Source organism: Trematomus bernacchii, unplaced genomic scaffold (assembly GCF_902827165.1).
Source record: "Trematomus bernacchii unplaced genomic scaffold, fTreBer1.1, whole genome shotgun sequence".
NCBI classification, from domain to species: Eukaryota; Metazoa; Chordata; class Actinopteri; order Perciformes; family Nototheniidae; genus Trematomus; species Trematomus bernacchii.
Window position 1 is genome coordinate 1,590,375 of NW_022987686.1, and position 18,004 is coordinate 1,608,378.

The 18,004-nt window shown below is 42.8% G+C and overlaps 1 protein-coding gene across 5 annotated transcripts in view; it reads right to left on the bottom strand.

Moving 5' to 3' along the window:
* Positions 1-880: 880 nt before the first annotated feature.
* The window catches only part of pcdh7b (protocadherin 7b), a 101,012-nt gene continuing 83,888 nt past the window's right edge, over positions 881-18,004 (bottom strand). For 2 of the 5 annotated variants that reach the window (XM_034136930.1, XM_034136929.1), the window contains exon 3: positions 881-2,761. In XM_034136930.1, the coding sequence (XP_033992821.1) occupies positions 2,283-2,761 (479 nt within the window). In that variant the 3' untranslated portion in view covers positions 881-2,282. Of the gene's footprint in view, positions 2,762-3,958; positions 3,978-18,004 lie in introns of all 5 variants that reach the window. The other 3 variants (XM_034136931.1, XM_034136932.1, XM_034136933.1) reach the window with 3 other exon arrangements.

Sequence of the window (18,004 nt, forward strand, 5' to 3'; positions counted from 1 at the left end):
ATGAAATAAAATGGTACGGTCTTCACTGATGTACTAAGTTGTACTACATGTTTCTTTAGGTATAACAAAAGCAAGCAACAAGGTGAATTTCCATGTTTACAGGGAAAACATTTTTTTGTACATTTTGTTTTACAGTTTTTTTTCTTCTTCCTTCTCAGTAAGTGAAGTAAGTTCCCATTAAACGTGCAGTAAAAAGTAAATATTTATGTATACAGTTTATAAGTATAGGAGCACTTTCTTTCGAACAACGAGTAGTACTTACAGACTATAGATTGCCGGAATGCAGAAAGAGCAGCTCCGGTCAAACCAAAGGGGTTCTGCTAACATACAAAAAGGTTCCATTGCATCTGATATTATTTTGCTTTAGTACAGTCATGGGATTTTGCGCCAGTGTAGCTGCGAAAAGGAAACATCACCGTAGACAGGGAGGCACAACATCTCAACATTTTCATGTGTCTGTGTGAGAGTGGTCCGTAAGAGTCAGCTCCGAGGACTTTTAGTTGAGACATCACATTCTTATCTCATTCTTCATGAAAAAGTCTATCATGAAATGTTTACTTAAAGCAAAGTTTTCCCTAAAAATAAAAGTGTGTGTAATGAGGGGGGAATGCTTCATCCTGTTTGAGAAGCTTTGGTTTGACTTTGACAACATTTTTGACACCATTCTGCAATCTTAAAACCTTGCCAACTGCGCGTACAGACGTTTGATTGTTCTCCGTTGAGCTGATTCTTACATTCGTGCTCAAAGATGCCATCACCATGTACTATGGAAAGCAACATCTACTAGTGCTTAAAAAGGACTCGTGGATCGCCGTGTGTGTGTGTGTCACCTTGAAGGCTTGAGGAGAAGTGAAAAAGAAGTTGATGCTTGTTGGTCACGTGTACATTATGATATTTATTGCTCAGTCTATCACACAACAAGAAAGAAATAACAGTAAAAAGCTGTCCTTGCAGCTGTTTCACGATCAGCTTGGCCATGTCTACGCCCTCCTAAGCCTATTATCGGTGTACATCTACAGTATACACTAAATATAGCCTACACACACACACTATATACTGCATATCGGGGCCATACACACGTACAATTTCAAATGCACCTCCAGAATTTTTATCTCGGCATGCGACACACTGTGTTTACCCAGGAATTATCAATCCGGCAGCGCCACTGGCCTGTTATATGAATCGCTTCGGTGTGTCTGCATATGTGGTTTGGGAAAAACAGGGTAAGTATTACAACTCGATATAAACAGTAGGCATGACCATGTACACACATGCTTTTCCAGCCAATAGATGTAAGATGTTGCATCCCGTAATAAGGTTTTGGTCTCAACCTTGCCAATCAAGGACAAAGAACGAGAGACTGAGGAAATGTAGCAAGACAAAAGGGAATGAGAGCAGTTAGCGTTGTTGCTGTGGTCCAATGTTTATGTACAATGAGTGACTTTTCAAGAGCGTACACACTGGTAGCTTAGAATCAGTCATCATATGTCCATTATACCAGTGTTGTTGAAGTCTGTAACATGGTGTTGTTGCAGCAAATTCCATTGGCTCCAATGTATGTCCAAAAATCTCAATAAAGGACTGACACAAGTGTTGTAATCTGGGCAGAGTATTTAAAGCTTCTCGTCCTCATAAGATTGGAACACGGTTACGTTTTGGTCTGCTATAGAGCCACATTTATCACAAACAGTCAAGGTGACAGAATCCATAGCAAGCTCAGTATGATAGAGACCATAATGTCCAATATATTGTTGCAGCCACTGAACATCACGGCCATAGCAGAGTTCTGAAATAAAAAAAAGGCATAACCACACACTTTGAAGTCAAAATAGTCCACATGTACAGCTTTGTTTCTAGAAAAAACACAAACCAAAAAAAGAAATTGTCTCTTTTGTACAGTGTCATCTTCAGGAAATGGGGCAGGTAATGCATGCATGTACTGTATATGTAAAATGAGTTGATTATTGTACAGATTGACTGTCAAGCAGCAGGTCATGTCCCAGGAGCCCGACTCGCCAGTAGAATAGCCTCATCCCAAGTCCAGTCAATGCCCCTCAACAGTTGTTCCTCCTCCTCCTCCTTTCTTCCAGGTCATGGCCGGAATTAGCACTTTAAAAATTGTGTTTTTATATCCACTCAATTAAGGAGCTGTCGTAAAGTCTTTGGAGAAAGTTTAGTCTTACCTTGGAGAACAAGGGTGGCTAAAAACTTCTAGAGCTGTAACGGTGATGGGTAAGCAACTATTCTTAGTGTTCATTGCCATATGTTGTGGCACAGCAAACTCACAGGTACACCTCCCGTCTCGTCAGAGTACCACAGGAAGTGGGCTTGTACTCCCCGGTAGGTGCCAGAGGGATCTCCTCAGTGGGGTGGCGCAGCACTTCCTCCCCATTTTCTGGCGAGCTGTAGGAAGGCGAGCCGAAGGCCTCGTAGGAGGAGGAGGAGGAAGCCATCTTCTTGTTGAGCAGGTTACGATTGCGGTCGCCCATCATGTGAGCAGCGGTGGGGTCTCCATTGGCCATGGCGGCCATGGCGAGGGTCTCTTGGCTGTCGGGCTGCTCAGAGCTGCTGCTGCTGCTGCTGCTGCCGTTGCCGCTCATGAAAGTGGAAAGCTTTGGTTGTTGAGGGGTAGTGGTTGACTTGGATGGCCGTCGCTCAGGCGACGTGCGCACAGGCATCCAGCAGGAGTCGGAGTGGCCGTACTCGTCACATTCCCGGGTGCACTTGCCAGTCATGGCTACGTCAGGCAAAGGCCGGGAGTCTAGAGGAAGCAGAAGGAGAAACAAAAGTAAATGATACTGTGTTTTTCACTAAAGTTGGATATTTTAATATAAACTAACATGAGTTAATACAAATCCTAGCACTTGGTGTTTTGTGTGGTATGTGGCTATTATGAATACTTCATTAGATGCGTGAATTTGTATTTTTCTGCTTAATTACATCATCAGCGCATCTAAATGTTAATGGAGAAGGCAAAAAACAACAAAAACCGCTCAAGATGGTTGCCAGGCACCTATTGTCACAGCCAATGCAAGTTCTGAATTTTATCACTCGTGGAGAGATTTAAGCTTCTACGGATAAAATTGCATTTCATGCAGAACCCAAACCACATGACAGAAACGGTAACGTAAAACACCAATGAAAAGAAGACTCCACTGGCTACGACAACAGCCTCAAACTAAAAAAACAGTGGCGTGAATCAGAGTTGAAATAATGTCATGCTTCAAAACGTGTTTGTGCTAAGAGGGGAAGGAAAGGGAAGGGGGGTTGAAATGGAGAGAGAAGGGAAGGAGGTCAGTTTGTATTTCTCAGTCTGCCCTGATCCAAGATTTAAAAAGCACAATCAGGCCTGCTCTGTGTGTGTTTGTCATGTGTATGGGTGAGCATGTTTGTGAGTTGAGAGCACCAACAAAACCCTATTTTCTTATCATGTGATTGACAGACGGCAATCACATCCTGATCTAAGCAGCTTAATAGCTTTGTTTAGCTAAAGCGCCCTGATATCCTCTTAAATCCACTAATAGGGTCTTAACCAATTACCTAGCTCGGAGCTGGCCCCAGATTAACTATGGCTACTGTATTATTGTGGAAAGCAAATGATGTGCTTACGATGCTACACAAGGACAACAAGTTGATACCCAACTGTCAATGACTTCTGTGGGACGATGCAAGGGTTTGTTTCAGTGCAATGTGTGGAATAAATATCCTAAATACAGTAAGCTGAGTAGATTAATATAAGACGAAAAGCTAGACAGAGGGAAGGTAGGAAGGGTTCTGTACCAATGTTTGAATACAAGAAGAAGTTATAGAGATGCTATGTTAGATGTAATATATTTATGATTTTGATGCGAAGTATGGAAAAGCAAAATCAAGCAAAAGCGAGGGTGAGTGCAAACCAAGCCAAGCATGCCTTTGCCCATTTTAAAAACAAATGAAAAGGGTTTGGACCATGGCTTACTTTTAATGCTCTTTTTCTCCTGTAAAAGAAAAATAGAACAGAGATCACTCTTTATGTTGAGCACTTATGGGATAAAGATATCTTTTTATATATATATACTCTTTTGAAAGTTTGAGCAGAACTTAACTGTAGCCAAGCACCACAACAATGTAGAACAGACAGAATGCAGCCAACACGAGGAGAGCAAAGAAAGAGAAGATAGGAATAACAGAATGCCTGCCGACTGTAGTGTTTAATCAACTAACGTTCACTATGAATGCCTTTCAGCAAAACATTCAATATCATTTCGAGAGTGCCATTCCTGTGCTGCCAGAAATCCTACTCCTACTAAATACCTATTAGAATCCATTTTCATGTCACAAATAACCTTTTGTAAAGCATCAGCTAACGATTGCCAGTCAATATATAGCCAAGGCCTCAGGGAGCTGCCACTTGATCGAAAAATCAAATAACTTTTTGTCATTAGTGAGCCCAAACAACTGAATAGTTCTGTTTAATGGAATGTAAAAAGCCAAATAAATGAGACGACAGACGGGAAAATAAAACAAAACTGCGTTGGTAATCACAAATAGCAAACATGCCAGCTGATGTGGTGGAAATGACAAAGGTTGCTATGGATCATGGCATGGGAAGAAGAAGTCTTTGTCTCCCTCTCCCTCCTTATTCCCGTCACAGCTTGATAAACACAGCCATCAAAGAGACAAGGGGATCTCAGGTCCTGATTGTCTTTCTCATTTACACCTACAATTGAGCCATCAGACTACCCACAAAGCACGGCGGCTCTCACGAGGCCACCCTTCTCCTGAATGCTCATCCAATTGCCTGCTCACCCCAGTCGCATTTAGACAAACTGGTGGTGAAGAAATGGGCAGGATGGACCTCTTCCTTCCTCCAGCTCCCTTTGGTAAGCGGCCAACGATGGGAATCACGTCCTTACCGGCTTGTGCGCTCAGCTGCTGAGGTAGTTAGGCGGCACTCTGTGTTATGTGCGCTGAAAGGAGGCTGATTATTTCCTAGCCATGGTCCATTGACTCAGCAGGCTTGCTAAAAATGAAGACATTTCCCACTGAGCTCTATCAAAGCAAAAATGCTGTGTTTTTGTCTCTTCTTATGTCTTTAAAAGTGTCACCTCCCTCTGAGGTAAGGCCATCAATGCTTTAAAAGCACTCAAACCCACATGTCCTTAAACGCTGGAAAAATAGAGACTTTTCTTCCAACCTTGACCTATTGGAGGTAAATGTATCTCCACTGTATCATATTCTTGTTTAACTATATTCCGTATGAACCCTCAATGGTTCAAATGATTCAAACTTAACTTTCAATCTTAGAATCTAATTTGGCAGAATAAAAGCAGATGCATTACAAAATGGCTGATAAAAAAATACATTGTAATCAAGTTTTTCTATGGAGAAGACACGCTCAGTGCTTCCGAACATATCCAAAGGCCCTTTCAAGACCCAATTCAGAAATCAGGACGTAGAAAATATCTTCAAAGAAAAGCCCTTACAGCACACGCAGCACTGTAGCAGGCTTTTGTTACATATTCACAAACATCCCGCGAGCCCACACTATCTACCATAACATAACACAATACAAGTGGGTCACTGTGTTAAAAAGCCTCCCTGCTACACAGAGCGCCCAACAAGGAGGCCCTCCATACCAGGTTACGTCCCCGGGGCTCGGGCCTTGTTGTTCGGGGGAACAAGAGCACACTCTCGGTGCCCGCCTTCTCCATCGCTGGAAGAGAAGGGCCTTTCAGCCAATGTTCACAATGGCCTGCAACGCAAGCCATTAGCCCTTTTTTTTGGCATTTTCTCAAAAGAAGCTTCCAGAGGAGCGAGGGAAAGGTAGCGGTGGTGGATCAGGGAGTGATTGGCGGATGAGTAAGAGGGGCAGAATGGAGATAAAGGACATTTTCCTGAGATGTAATTCCATATGGACAAAAGTCGTGCGCTGTCGAATTAATGATTACCCAGAGACTCTACTGTACGAGATATTTGCGCCTCATACTGTGTGACTTTTCTTTTAAGAAAGCAGGCAGAAAGTGGGCCAGTGGCTGCAGTGGTTGAGCCGCAGCTTTTCTTAGCCGGGCTTTAGTCAGCCACTATCAGCTGACTGGCTTACACTCTGGGATATTTCAAAAGAAGCTCCACTGTCGGGGTACAGTAGCAATTTGATACGGCGTCTTTAGCACTCGCTAAGATGTTGCAGTGGGAAAAATGGAGTGTTAGACTGTCTTCGCTTCTGGCCCTATCCGCGGAAATGTCTGTTGCGTGGGCATTTCTTGGTAATTAGGGTTTAGTACGTTTGTTTGTGTCACAGTACTGTAGTATGTGTTTTCCACATCATGTCAGCAAGTCCTCTTTGCTAGTCCGCATTCATCTACATCACCATATTTCAATTTCGTCCCCCGCACCATCACTTCTCTTCTCTCTTTCTATAAAGCTATGAACTGCTGCAACAGACTGAAGCTCCTCGACCTTTTGCCCTCTCCTCTCCTCTCCGGCCAGCAGATTCAACCCAAACAGCTGAGGCTTTGGGAGGAGAGGACGGTGGGAGAGAAAAAAGACAGAGAAAGGAAAATAAGTAGTTTTTGTGTCTTTGACATACATTGCAGTCATCTGGACAGCAGATAGGGGTCAGAGAAGGAGGGATGATGCAAAGAGCAAGGGATAGAAGAGGAATACAGGAGGAAGAGACAAGGAGTGAGAGTGTGTGTGCTGAGGATAGCAGGGTCAGGGCCTGGGAGAAAGGGAAACAGCAGATTGAGTGGAGAAGACAGCATGGCTGCCTCTGGGCCGTCACAGGCCAAACGCACTGCCAAAGAGAGCAGTGGAGAGGAGAGTAGGGGAGACAGGAGGAGAGGAGGAAAAATTGAGGACATTAGCAGAGACGTGAGGAAAGGACAGAGCGATGATAGAGGGAACTTCTGATAACAGAAGACGTTCTGTGCTCTAAATAAACCCTCACACATTAACCCGTCAATGCAGGGACCTTTATTTAGCCTCTGAGGTTTCTAATTATCTCCCTAACAATGGAATTCTGTGTGCAGGTAGATGTCAGGCGCCGCTTACTTCTCCATTAACTTAATCTAATAAACATTCCCTGCATTTCGACAAGCTAAAAGAAAGTGTCAGGGTCCACATGCTTCCAATTTGAAGGTTCTCGATAAAGACAAGGAGGTAAAAAAAGTTTTGAAGGCTTGGCAGAAAAGGCACAAGAGGGCGCCTGTGTGAGAACAGAGAGTTTTGAAATGGGCTTATGATTGCCTCGCGCCCCGCATCAAAGGACTCCCTGTACGGACAGATCTATTTCACACGGCGGAGCAATCAGCGTGAAGATGACAGTGGACATTGCCGGGTGTCATACAGATTACTCCGTGCGGGCTGAGGGAGGGGAGATGAAATATTTATTCCGAAAAATCCAGCTGTTTGAAATACTTCAGGACAAAACAGAAAAGAATGAGACAGGGATAGGAATGAATATCAATCCAAAAACAACTCCAAAGAGAACTCTGTCCTTAGTGTTTCTCCTTTTGGGCTCATTCTCACACCCTAACAGGGTCCCGTTTAATTAGGAGAAACTTGACGACTAATTACGGTGTAAGAGCGAGTCTCAATGTGTCTTGCTGTCTCGCTTTGCAAGGGCCCCCATGGCATAGCCTTGCAGCTAAGAGATCCTCTGCATCAAAAAGAAAAGACACTGAATACATACACAACTAAAGGTGGCCATGGGCAATAAATGGCAGGAAATGGAAAAAGAACATAAACCTTAGAGGAGACGGTAAGGTGAGAAAGGAATATGTAGGAGCCTGGAGAAAAATAATAGGTGCTAAATTATTAACGGCGAGTTCAGACGGAACAATATCCACAGGAAAAAAGCGATATTTGTCTTTCTCTTGCCGAGATGTTTGCCGGGCAATTAAGGAGGCGCTGGAGAGGGAGAGTTACGCAGCGGTACGGGGGGAGATGAGAACAAAAAGGGAGTCCTGGGGAGCAATGCCCTTTGAAATCGCAAGTCACGGCGCGCACCGCTAGCCACTGCTTTAACTGATTGCATTAATGTCAGCATTTGAGGTTCCTTCAGTGGCACAGCATTTTAAATACAAACCTGCAGTTAAGAGGTTAAAAGCGGCATGTCAATTTGATTGAAAGGAGCATAATATAACACTCGTTTAATTACTGTTCTATATGGAATAAATAGTTTCAATAACACAAGCCTATGTGACTCACATTTGTCATTTGTCAATGTCTTTCCATGTAACCCAGCAGTCCAGCTGCAGGAATGCTGTTGAAAGCAGCAGCAGGTGATCTATTCTCTGCCTTCTGAGCTTCTTGAAGTATTTACTGCCTGGCAAGGGCAACTAAGGGAATAATCTGGACCCCCCACACACACACACACACACACACACACACACACACGCTACCACCACCCCTTCTCCCCTTCCATGCCTTGAGAGGTGGAGGACGGGGCGCAGAGAAAAACAGAAAGGAGAAAGAGTGAGTGAGCGGGGGGGAAAGATACAGAGCCCTGGAGTTTCGTAATGAGCTGTCACCTCCTTTTGCCTCGCTTTTCGAGATGCCCAACCTCTGCATGGAACAAAAACTCAGCATCAAAAATCCACATCCAGTACTTATAGGAGAACTTTTCTAGGCTATACGCAGGTGATGACACCACTTCCTTTACATTCTATCTTTTTTAGCCATCCCCTAACAGGCTAACACTGCAGGTGGCTATGATATGGCTGCTTCTCTCTTCCAGCAGGGTCAATACTCTTTCTGGAATAATGAATGTACTGCCGCCTGCTCCTGTGGTAATTAATTGAGGAGAGATTAACTAGCATCATTTCATTCTGGTGACGATCTTGCGGCCAATTATCAAATGTGGCTTGCACTTTCCCTCCCCTTTGCACACATCCCCGCTCTCCAGGTCTCAACCCCTCTCCTCCCGTTTGAACAGTCAGCACTCAAGAGCCCATAAATAAAGAGTCCCCGCATGTCACGCTCCCCTCATTCATCTTGCTTGCATTAAGCGGGCACACAGCTACAGCAGGTGGATGTCGACGTTTTCACCGGAGGCATATTGTCTCTCTCTCTCTCTGGTGGACGCACACGCACAAATGCAGGCCACGTCCTTAGATCGCTTCTGACCCATAACCTCATCTTTAAGTGGGACACCAACCGGATGATGTGGAGAGGAGAGAAGCACAGTGACTCATCCACTCTGCTAATAAGAGTGATGGCGCTGGCTTCCTGCCACACACACAAAGAAATTACTGAAACGCTTAAAAAAAAAAAAAAACTGTAAAATCGTCACATCTTAAAACAAAGGGAATTTCTCATGAGGCCTTCATATTAGCCTAAATGCTAAATCAGCCCAACACGCTACAACAACAAACAAAAGCAAATTACAGTACAAAATAACACCACTTTCTACTGTATGTGCAGTTTTTCTTCACTGCTCTGAGCTCACACCGCTCTGGAAGACCTGTAAGGATTAGCATTAGCCGCTCTGCTATGGTGAACACATGCAACACTGCTAGCAACCGATAAAACAATATGGCATTCTCAGCTCATTTCCACACCACACAGACTCCGTGCGGGAAGTAGCAAACCTTACATTAACCATGCAGCGCACGTGAAGCTGGTGTGTCGATGCTCAGCATTCACAGGCATAGACAAGAAGTTGAGCACACAGTATTATTTGATAAGACAAACACAGCATAGGGGATGGAGGGGGGTGTAGAAAATGGTAGGGCTTACTGAGCTACTGTGTATGTAAGCAAATGGTTAAATCAGTTAAAAGAATGTGTGTTTGTATTGTTTATTATTTCTCTGAATTCCTTTTCTCAAAAACATTCCCACCCTCTCCCATCTCTTTCTAGTTTTTGCAAAAACTGTCATTGCTCCTTCTTCACTGTTACTCTTATCACACACCAGCAGGCACACTCATACAATGGCCTGTTTTACACCATTAAATGGTTATTTGTCAAAATACAATTTTGATTTAATACTCCCCTAAAATAAAGAAGTCTGTGGTTTGGCTTTTTTTAACCAATGGTAATAATAAGAAAACACGTCTAAATCATGCTTATATACGGTATACGGGTAGTTCAACAAACATATATCATAGCAACAGGGGTCTTGGTGGATTGTTTATCTTATATGGTAACTGAATGGTGACTGTCCAACACATATGTGATGCTTAGCCCTACAGTATAAAGTACATTAAATCAGATGTATAACACCACTTGGTGAAGACACTAACAGTATTACCTAATTTGCATCAGAATTTCATTACGTGCTTTAAATTGAGCATAACCTACCTAACACACATAATGTTGTAATCACGCGTTTCATTTCAAAATGTTGAATCCAACCAGCTCCCCATGTTGCATAATTTGCAACGAAACGCGCTAAAAAACAAGATAAAAGCCTTTCCTCCCAATACAGAATGTACTCTCTCAGCACCTGATGTCTAAAACAAATGTTCCACTTGTGATAAGTACTTAGCTATGATGGCTAGCTAGTTAGCTTGAGTGTCAGCCAAATAACAACCACTTTCTACCATGCTTCCTGAGTGTAGCAATTAGCTCTCAGCTGCTAGCACATTCTCGGCCATAGCAAGCTGGGCACGGTGAGTCACGACCTAATGGAAAGCTCGTGGTTGAAATGTGGTGGGGTTAATTATGCTGACCTCGAGGGACATGCTCTCGCCGTGTCGGCTCAGTAACAGGGAGATCCACTCCAGGGCAGAAAAAAGGCTAATTATCCCGGGCCTTGTGTGTTCCACAGGGATTTGTTTTCTGTGTTTCAGCATGTTCACAAAACATGATGGACTCTTGTGTTCTACCTCAAAGCTCTGCGGAGAAACCGAGCTGCTGAAGTGTTGTTGATTCAGCCTACTATTACTTCACACATTCCTTTTCATTCGGTTTGATTTATTGAGAGAACGTCACAATAAGGTAGGGGTTATAATTAAAAAATGTATATATTTTGTCAAGACTTGCCAACAAATAATCGTCCAATCTTGTTTTTGTTGAGCTTACAATATATTATAACTGTTATAGTGCTACATTATTTTGTGAGTGCTCTGATTCATACGTGGATTATTTGATTTTGAAAGCGCAGCCTTATTCTTTTGTTATTTAGCCTTTCTTAAGCTATTGGTAAAATGGGTTGAGATTTCTTGAAAGCATGTGAGCTGATTCAAAACAACTCATTAACAATATTTATAGAAGGCTGACATGTTTTACAAAAAATAACCTGTCTACAGTATATGGTAATTAGTTGGGAGAAGTTCTATTTTAAATTAGACATTACAATTCGACTGTGAGATTGACAGTCGGAACATACTTGTGTGTTTTTCGGGTCACACCTAAAATAATGATAACTTCAAAGTCTACTTTACAATATACACCAGAAACAATTAACAATAGTTTAGTGTTAGGATAGCAGCTGCCTTTAATCTTTGTGTTGCTAGTCTTGGTCGTCACTGTGAGGATATTGGGATGTGACAAAACTCTAAAAACAGCTTAACAGTTTAATGACCAGGAAAACCCAACAAGCGTTCAGACAGGTTTTTAGAGAATTCTCCTTTCAGACCACCTACTGGTAAGGTTAAACACAAACTGCATCAAATGGCTCTGTGCAGTGCAGCCACCAATATAAGTGCTGAAAGGATGTGCCAGTCAACAAACAGATCCTCCAGCTCCTTTTTAATAAATCCTTCAATCTGACCAGGGGGTCTCTGTTGTGTACAAAACCTCCCATGGTAAATGAGTGTTCAAAAATGGAATCAAAGACATCCATGACAGCATGAAGGACTTATCCTACACAGCAGACATCTGGTGCGGGAGTCTTGATCACCAACATTTGCATAGGAGTCATATGACTAAAACATGTCTACCGCATAATGCCAAGATGTCATCAAATATTGGTCTTGCTCCCACTAGTAGGAGGTTCAGGAGCTCTGTGAGAAACAGGATCTTTGATTTCTCGAGTGCCTTAAACACTATCCAGCCACTCGTGCTCAGGCAGAAGCTCAGAGCGATACAGCCCGATAACGCCAAGGTGTCCTGGATTATAGACTATCTCAGAGATAGGCCACAGTTTGTTCCCTCCCAGAGCACTATATTGGATTTGCTGCTGCTGAGAGCCACTGTGCTGTCACCTTCCTTATGCACGCTCTATCTTTGACTGGAGACTCAACTGTGGGTCACACCACCTTCAGATTTTCTCTGGTGATTCCTCCATTATGAGATGCATCCACAATAGAGAGAAGGACATGGACATTGGTTTGTTGGGGAGGTCATTGAGTAGCTACTGGATAGGCACCTTTTTTGAGTGAGGTTGCTACATACCAGTGCTTAGTAGTAAAGCTCATTGTTTGAAAGTAACTGGGATCCTTTATGTAGGCAACAACAGGCCTTCCTAACTTTGTAACTTTTAGTCTAATGTTAGACTAAATATAATAAATAATGTGTTGGTGTAGCAATCTTCAAACAGCTGATATGTTTGTTGTTAGCTCTCATTGCTATGCAGTCTACTAGCATGACACAATACGTGCATGTGTAATCAGACATACATATAGAAATGACATGAATAGATGGGCCCGACTACCATTGATACCCAGTCCAGCTGTTTGAGTCTGTATCGTCCGATTACCGATAACAACATCTGATCTGTGCCACCCTAGTTTCGAGGCGTATAGTAATTTAAATAAAATATAAATATTCCAAGTACTTCTCACACAGTAATGCATGTACATATATTTCTGTGCCTTTCTATGCATACATAACAACAAGGACATGCAAGCTGTGTGTGCATTACCCACTTCCTCTCCCCATCCCTAAGAGGTTTTGCATGCCGGGTCAAATTATGCAGCGTGAAGAAACAAGAAGCCCATCTGAACATTTCCACCATCCTCTCCTCCTTGCTTTGCTTCACCAGCTAAGGGGGTTTCAGCGACAGTGGCACACCACATCTTAAACATTCATCAGTGCATGATTCTGTTTCCAGCAAACAAGCGCCACAGGGAGACAACAAGGCTATTTGCAGTCATCACTCAAAAGTCGGTTCCTATCTCCGAAGCTCCACCTCTAGATTGGAATGCGAGTGGACACTTGAAAGCAAGTTTCACATTAACATTTGCATGTATCACTCAGACGAACAAGAACGGTAGAGGATTGGGAGGGAAACTAGCCCTAGATTTGAGTCACTAAACATGCCCCTTTTTCAACCCCCAAAAAACCCTTCTTAAAAGGCCAGTTTAGCAACATAGAGTTACATAGCCATGGCTGGAGCCATACACAGTGTATTATTTAAAGCACCAGGGGCCCAATTTGTCACTCTGGCGGGCTCATCACAGGCCAACATCCTTTCTGAAATGCACTTTTAACGCTGCCTGTCGGAGGGATCAAAGCCGCAGCAGCCTTGCCCGTTTCTCTCTCTTCAGTTTCCCTGCTCCGATTCCCACTGACAAAATGAGTCAATTTAAACCAAATGGATCCCCTATCAAAATAACTAGTGAGTGAGGGAGACAGGCCGAGAGCAAGAGATTCATATTGTGGGTGGATGAGGTTTGGACAGGTGGGCAGGAACTGGGGAATATGGACTCTCAGCCTCTCTTATTTTGACTGAAAATGGTTTGATGTAGGACATAAATGCCATCACTATATTAGAGTTGAAGTCAGTTTGCAGCAAAATGGACTATAGTCAGCCCCTGTCTGTAAGAAGTCAGTGTGGTTTAGTTCCTCAGCGGTTTCTATGAGAACCAAATTAAATAGGTGATCATCGAGGCCCTGTCATTAAGCATTTTGCCCTTTTTTTTGGGTCTAACCATTGGACATTTTGTAAAGTATGTCCTTTGCCCCCCTAACATGTGGATAGTAGCTCCAGCACTTACACAGCCAATAATAGAAGATTTAATTCCGAACAGCCAGAAGTTGTGAAACATCTATAACCTGGCATTTATCAGCAATAATAGAGATCCCTGCTGATATTGGCTGCAAATATTAGGCCACTGATTGCTTCTTAAGAAGACACTTGGAGAAGGTTAATGAATCCACAAAGAGTTCAGGAGCCCCATGTTCACTCCATCATTCTGTATATTATTTCTGGCTCATGTGATACTCAACTTAATTTGACATTAGATGACATAGAGTTTGTAACATAACTCCACCATGCCTCTTTCCCTTTGAAGCACTGAAAACATGCTTCATTATTCAACCGGCTTGACAGGCCTATCTTTCCCCCCTCTACCACCCCCGTTTAGCAAAGCTCTCCACCAATTGATTTTTCCTCTGTCTGCCTCTTTTTTTCCCCCATCCTTGATTCTAATCCTTCTGGGTTGTGGGAAATATTTATTCACATTGATCGATGATGGAGCTGATGGGTCTTTCATGAGCGTCAGAAGTCAAACTGTTTTTGCCCCACCGAAGTCTCCAAATATCAATCACCAGTGGGAGGAGTAAGGGCCAGACTGCAGATGAGGGCAAGAAAACCCCAAAGGCCAGGCTCATTTTCCCACCAGAAAATAGATAAAAGACTAATTATACACCATAGAGCACTAGTCTTGACCCGTGGATAATTTGTGTTATCCCTGTCCTCTGCTAAAAGACAATGTTTTAAGCGACACATTTTTCCGAGACTGATTGAAATACGTGTTGCCGATCCAGACAACATCGGAGGTACTGAGGTCTTTAGGGAGCGGTCAGATGGTAATTCCTGCATCTGCCTGCTCTTTATTAAAATTGCAGTGCAGACAGGATATTTTCCACATCAAATGTTCATATCATCAAGCAGTCTCGACAGCCCCGTCTGACAAACGCTCACACGTAACAATGATGAAGTTCTTGAAGCCCATCCCCATGTCTCTCTGAATGGATGCAGCATGGCTTATGTATGAGGAATGCAGACAGGGTTCATGGTTCAGAGACAGTGGTATTCCTCCAGGGCCTTCGCTACTGTATGCGTGCCATCCCCCCAGATGCACTGACTCACATGCATGGACGCACACCGACATCACTGTTGACTAGCTCTGCTGTCTGTACAGTACGTACACAAAACTGCATATAAACATGAATTGCATTCCAGTGAGGCTAAATTATCATGTTTGGGCAAATTAGCATATAAAAACAAAGACTTTCTGGATTACTTCTCCACCGTATGAATTGCTGATTCTCAGAAGCACTGTAAAGTGAAAAAAACGTGTATTACGCATTTGTTATTTACCTATCAATAAAGGTTTTTAAACTTGTTTTTTTCTATGAATACGTAAGAACAGTATGTTTTATTCTTTCTATACTAATTGCCTTTTCCTCAAATATCTCCTTTGCTTCACCATCAAAAACATTGCATCATTTTCACACTATTGACAGAAAATGAATCTCCAATCTGCCCCCGTATCTACGGCTTCCCATTTATACCTAGACAACAATATGTGCGCTACATGTAAAATAAGCAATACATTTTCTCATTTAAATGGCTGGCAGCCCACACAGGCAGTACCTTACAGTCCATTGACACAATATACAGTACGGTTGGCAGCCAAACTAGTAAACACATTATGTCTAATCCTCATGAATATCACGACCCAATGTGACTCAACTGCTCTTTTCATATTTTCATATGCATATTCTGCTGTCACATCCAAGATAAAAGCACATCATTCTCGCAAAATAAAACTGGTTCCACCAATTGCTGCGTGCAAGGTCATATTCAAATTGGTTTCCCTTGCAGCAAAGGGAGACGGAGGCATCGCCATCCGTGTCAGCATTATAAAAAATGGCAAAAGCCACGTTTGATAAATACGCCGCCTGGTGCACAGTCACACGTTTTCCCTCGACCTAAGCAAATAGTCTTTGAAAAGGAGAGCTCGGGAAGTTTCAGGGGCGATGAAGATGTTCGCTTAACACATGGTCACTTCTTCCTCATTATCACCCTACATGCTATTATGTTCTGTTCTCCCGTGTTAAGACCAGGAACAGCTCATTTTTGGGCCCCAATAAAACCCTTATCGCGAAGAAAGCCGTAGTTGTAAAAATGATATTCAACTAATAGTGCTGGATTTATCACTTTCTATGCAAAGAGCTAACGCAAGAAAAAATGAAAACTAAAATTCCTTTTGATGATTCCCAACTTAATCCAAGCAAAGCTGACAGAGTATTTGCTTTCTATCCAGTTGAAAGATTAGCATTATCTATATCCTTTGATAAAAATAATTCACTAAGAAAGGAACACTATATACAGTGAGTGAGTGATATGAGGGGCTGCTGCTAAGGAAGGGCATGCTGTGTTAATACCTGATGCATCAAAAAAGTAATAACACTTATTTTCTTCCTTTGTTTGGAGAGACGAATGGGAGGGGGCTTGTTGGGCTACCGTGGAGTGTGCAACCAAATTAAGAGAGAGGGAGAGAATTATAATCAGTGAGTGGTAGAGAGAGAGAGAGAGAGAGAGAGAGAGAGAGAGAGAGAGAGAGAGAGAGAGAGACTGGTAATATGCTTGGGAATTTAATAAGGCTCAGCGCTCCTCAATAATATCACCCGCTTCACAGAGTCCTCTGGGAAACATGAAATGTTCTGATAAAGGTTGATGCTTCCCTCTGACAAACGGGGTGTGCTAGAAGCGGCATGGAAAAAAAAACTCAGAAAAAAACAAAGAACAACCACGCGCTGCCGCCATTGCTAGCGCACATGCTAATGTGCCTCGGGTCACACTTTAAAGAATTATTCGCTTTCTTCTCCTCATGCTGCAATTCTCGAAAAACTACCCCTCTTTAAGGTCACACACGCTGCACACATATTCAGACTCCAGCTGAATAAAGTCAGCTTTATACACAGAATTGTTAGTGGACATGGGCGCATCTTATGAGAAGAGTTCCTCTTTGGATTTGTGTGTGTGTGTTAGCATTCAAGCCTATATGGCCATGTTGAATGTACAGAAACAATTGTCATGGCACCACAGCTTTTCCTCTATGGATTATTCAATTGATAAAAGAGCAAACACTTCATAATAAAAACTGTACTGCTATAAAATATACTATATGGCAAAAGTAAGTAGATACCTGAATAATACACGCATAAACTATAAAAGCGTTAGCATGATAGCATTGTCTAAATAATCCAGCTACTGTAATATGTCACTATCTATACGTTTTCTTTTTGCAAGCTTTTGTCAGAAAACGAGACAAAATGCAGTATAAACATGGTCAACGTTGATTTTACTGATATCATTGTGTATTTCTTTCTCGATAAAGGAATTATTTTGATCACAATATTCGTGTAATTAAGCTGATATTGTGACTGCCCAAAGAAGAGTATTGAAGTAGTATTATTAATAATCAAACTACAACAAGTATCCTTTCTTTTTGGCCGGCTGGTAGTTGGTGGAATTCATCAGGAATCGGGTGTATTTACTGTTAACTGTTTCCTTTTTTGGCCCAACAACCAACATCAAAACATTGAGCGAGGACATTTTCAACCGACAAGTGTGCCCACTGTTGTTCTTTTACAACATGTGTGAATTCCACATCTTTTCTCAAGTTTTTCCAAAGTAGCAACCCTACTCAGGTATGTCCAACCCCATGTGTTCATGTTGACACCAACACAACGGAGGAATGTACCCCCATGACCCGTCAAATCCTCTCAAACAAACGGAGAAAGACAGCCTCTCGCTCTGTTGAGTCCTATGACATTTACAAACCACGCTGCCTGGTAGTGTAGGAATCACCCTAAGGCTGTACCAGGCCTTGAATTTCAGATGGGGCCCTTCTTTTCTGTCCTGACCCCCCTCTCTTGTCACTACCTCACCAGGACCTGCTCACGCTTGACAAAACGAACCCCAAACATGTACCTTGCTCCACTGCCGCCAAAACGGGCTGCTGGCTTTCAGACAGGGGACACAAAGCGTGAAAGGGAGGAAAACATGGCACATTTCTCTCGCTTCCTCCTTCCTTTCTCCTGCATCCTATCTGAGGAGACATTGATGTTCACATTCTCTCTTTCATCGCACCTCTGTCTATCAAAGCTCACCTGCTCTTTTG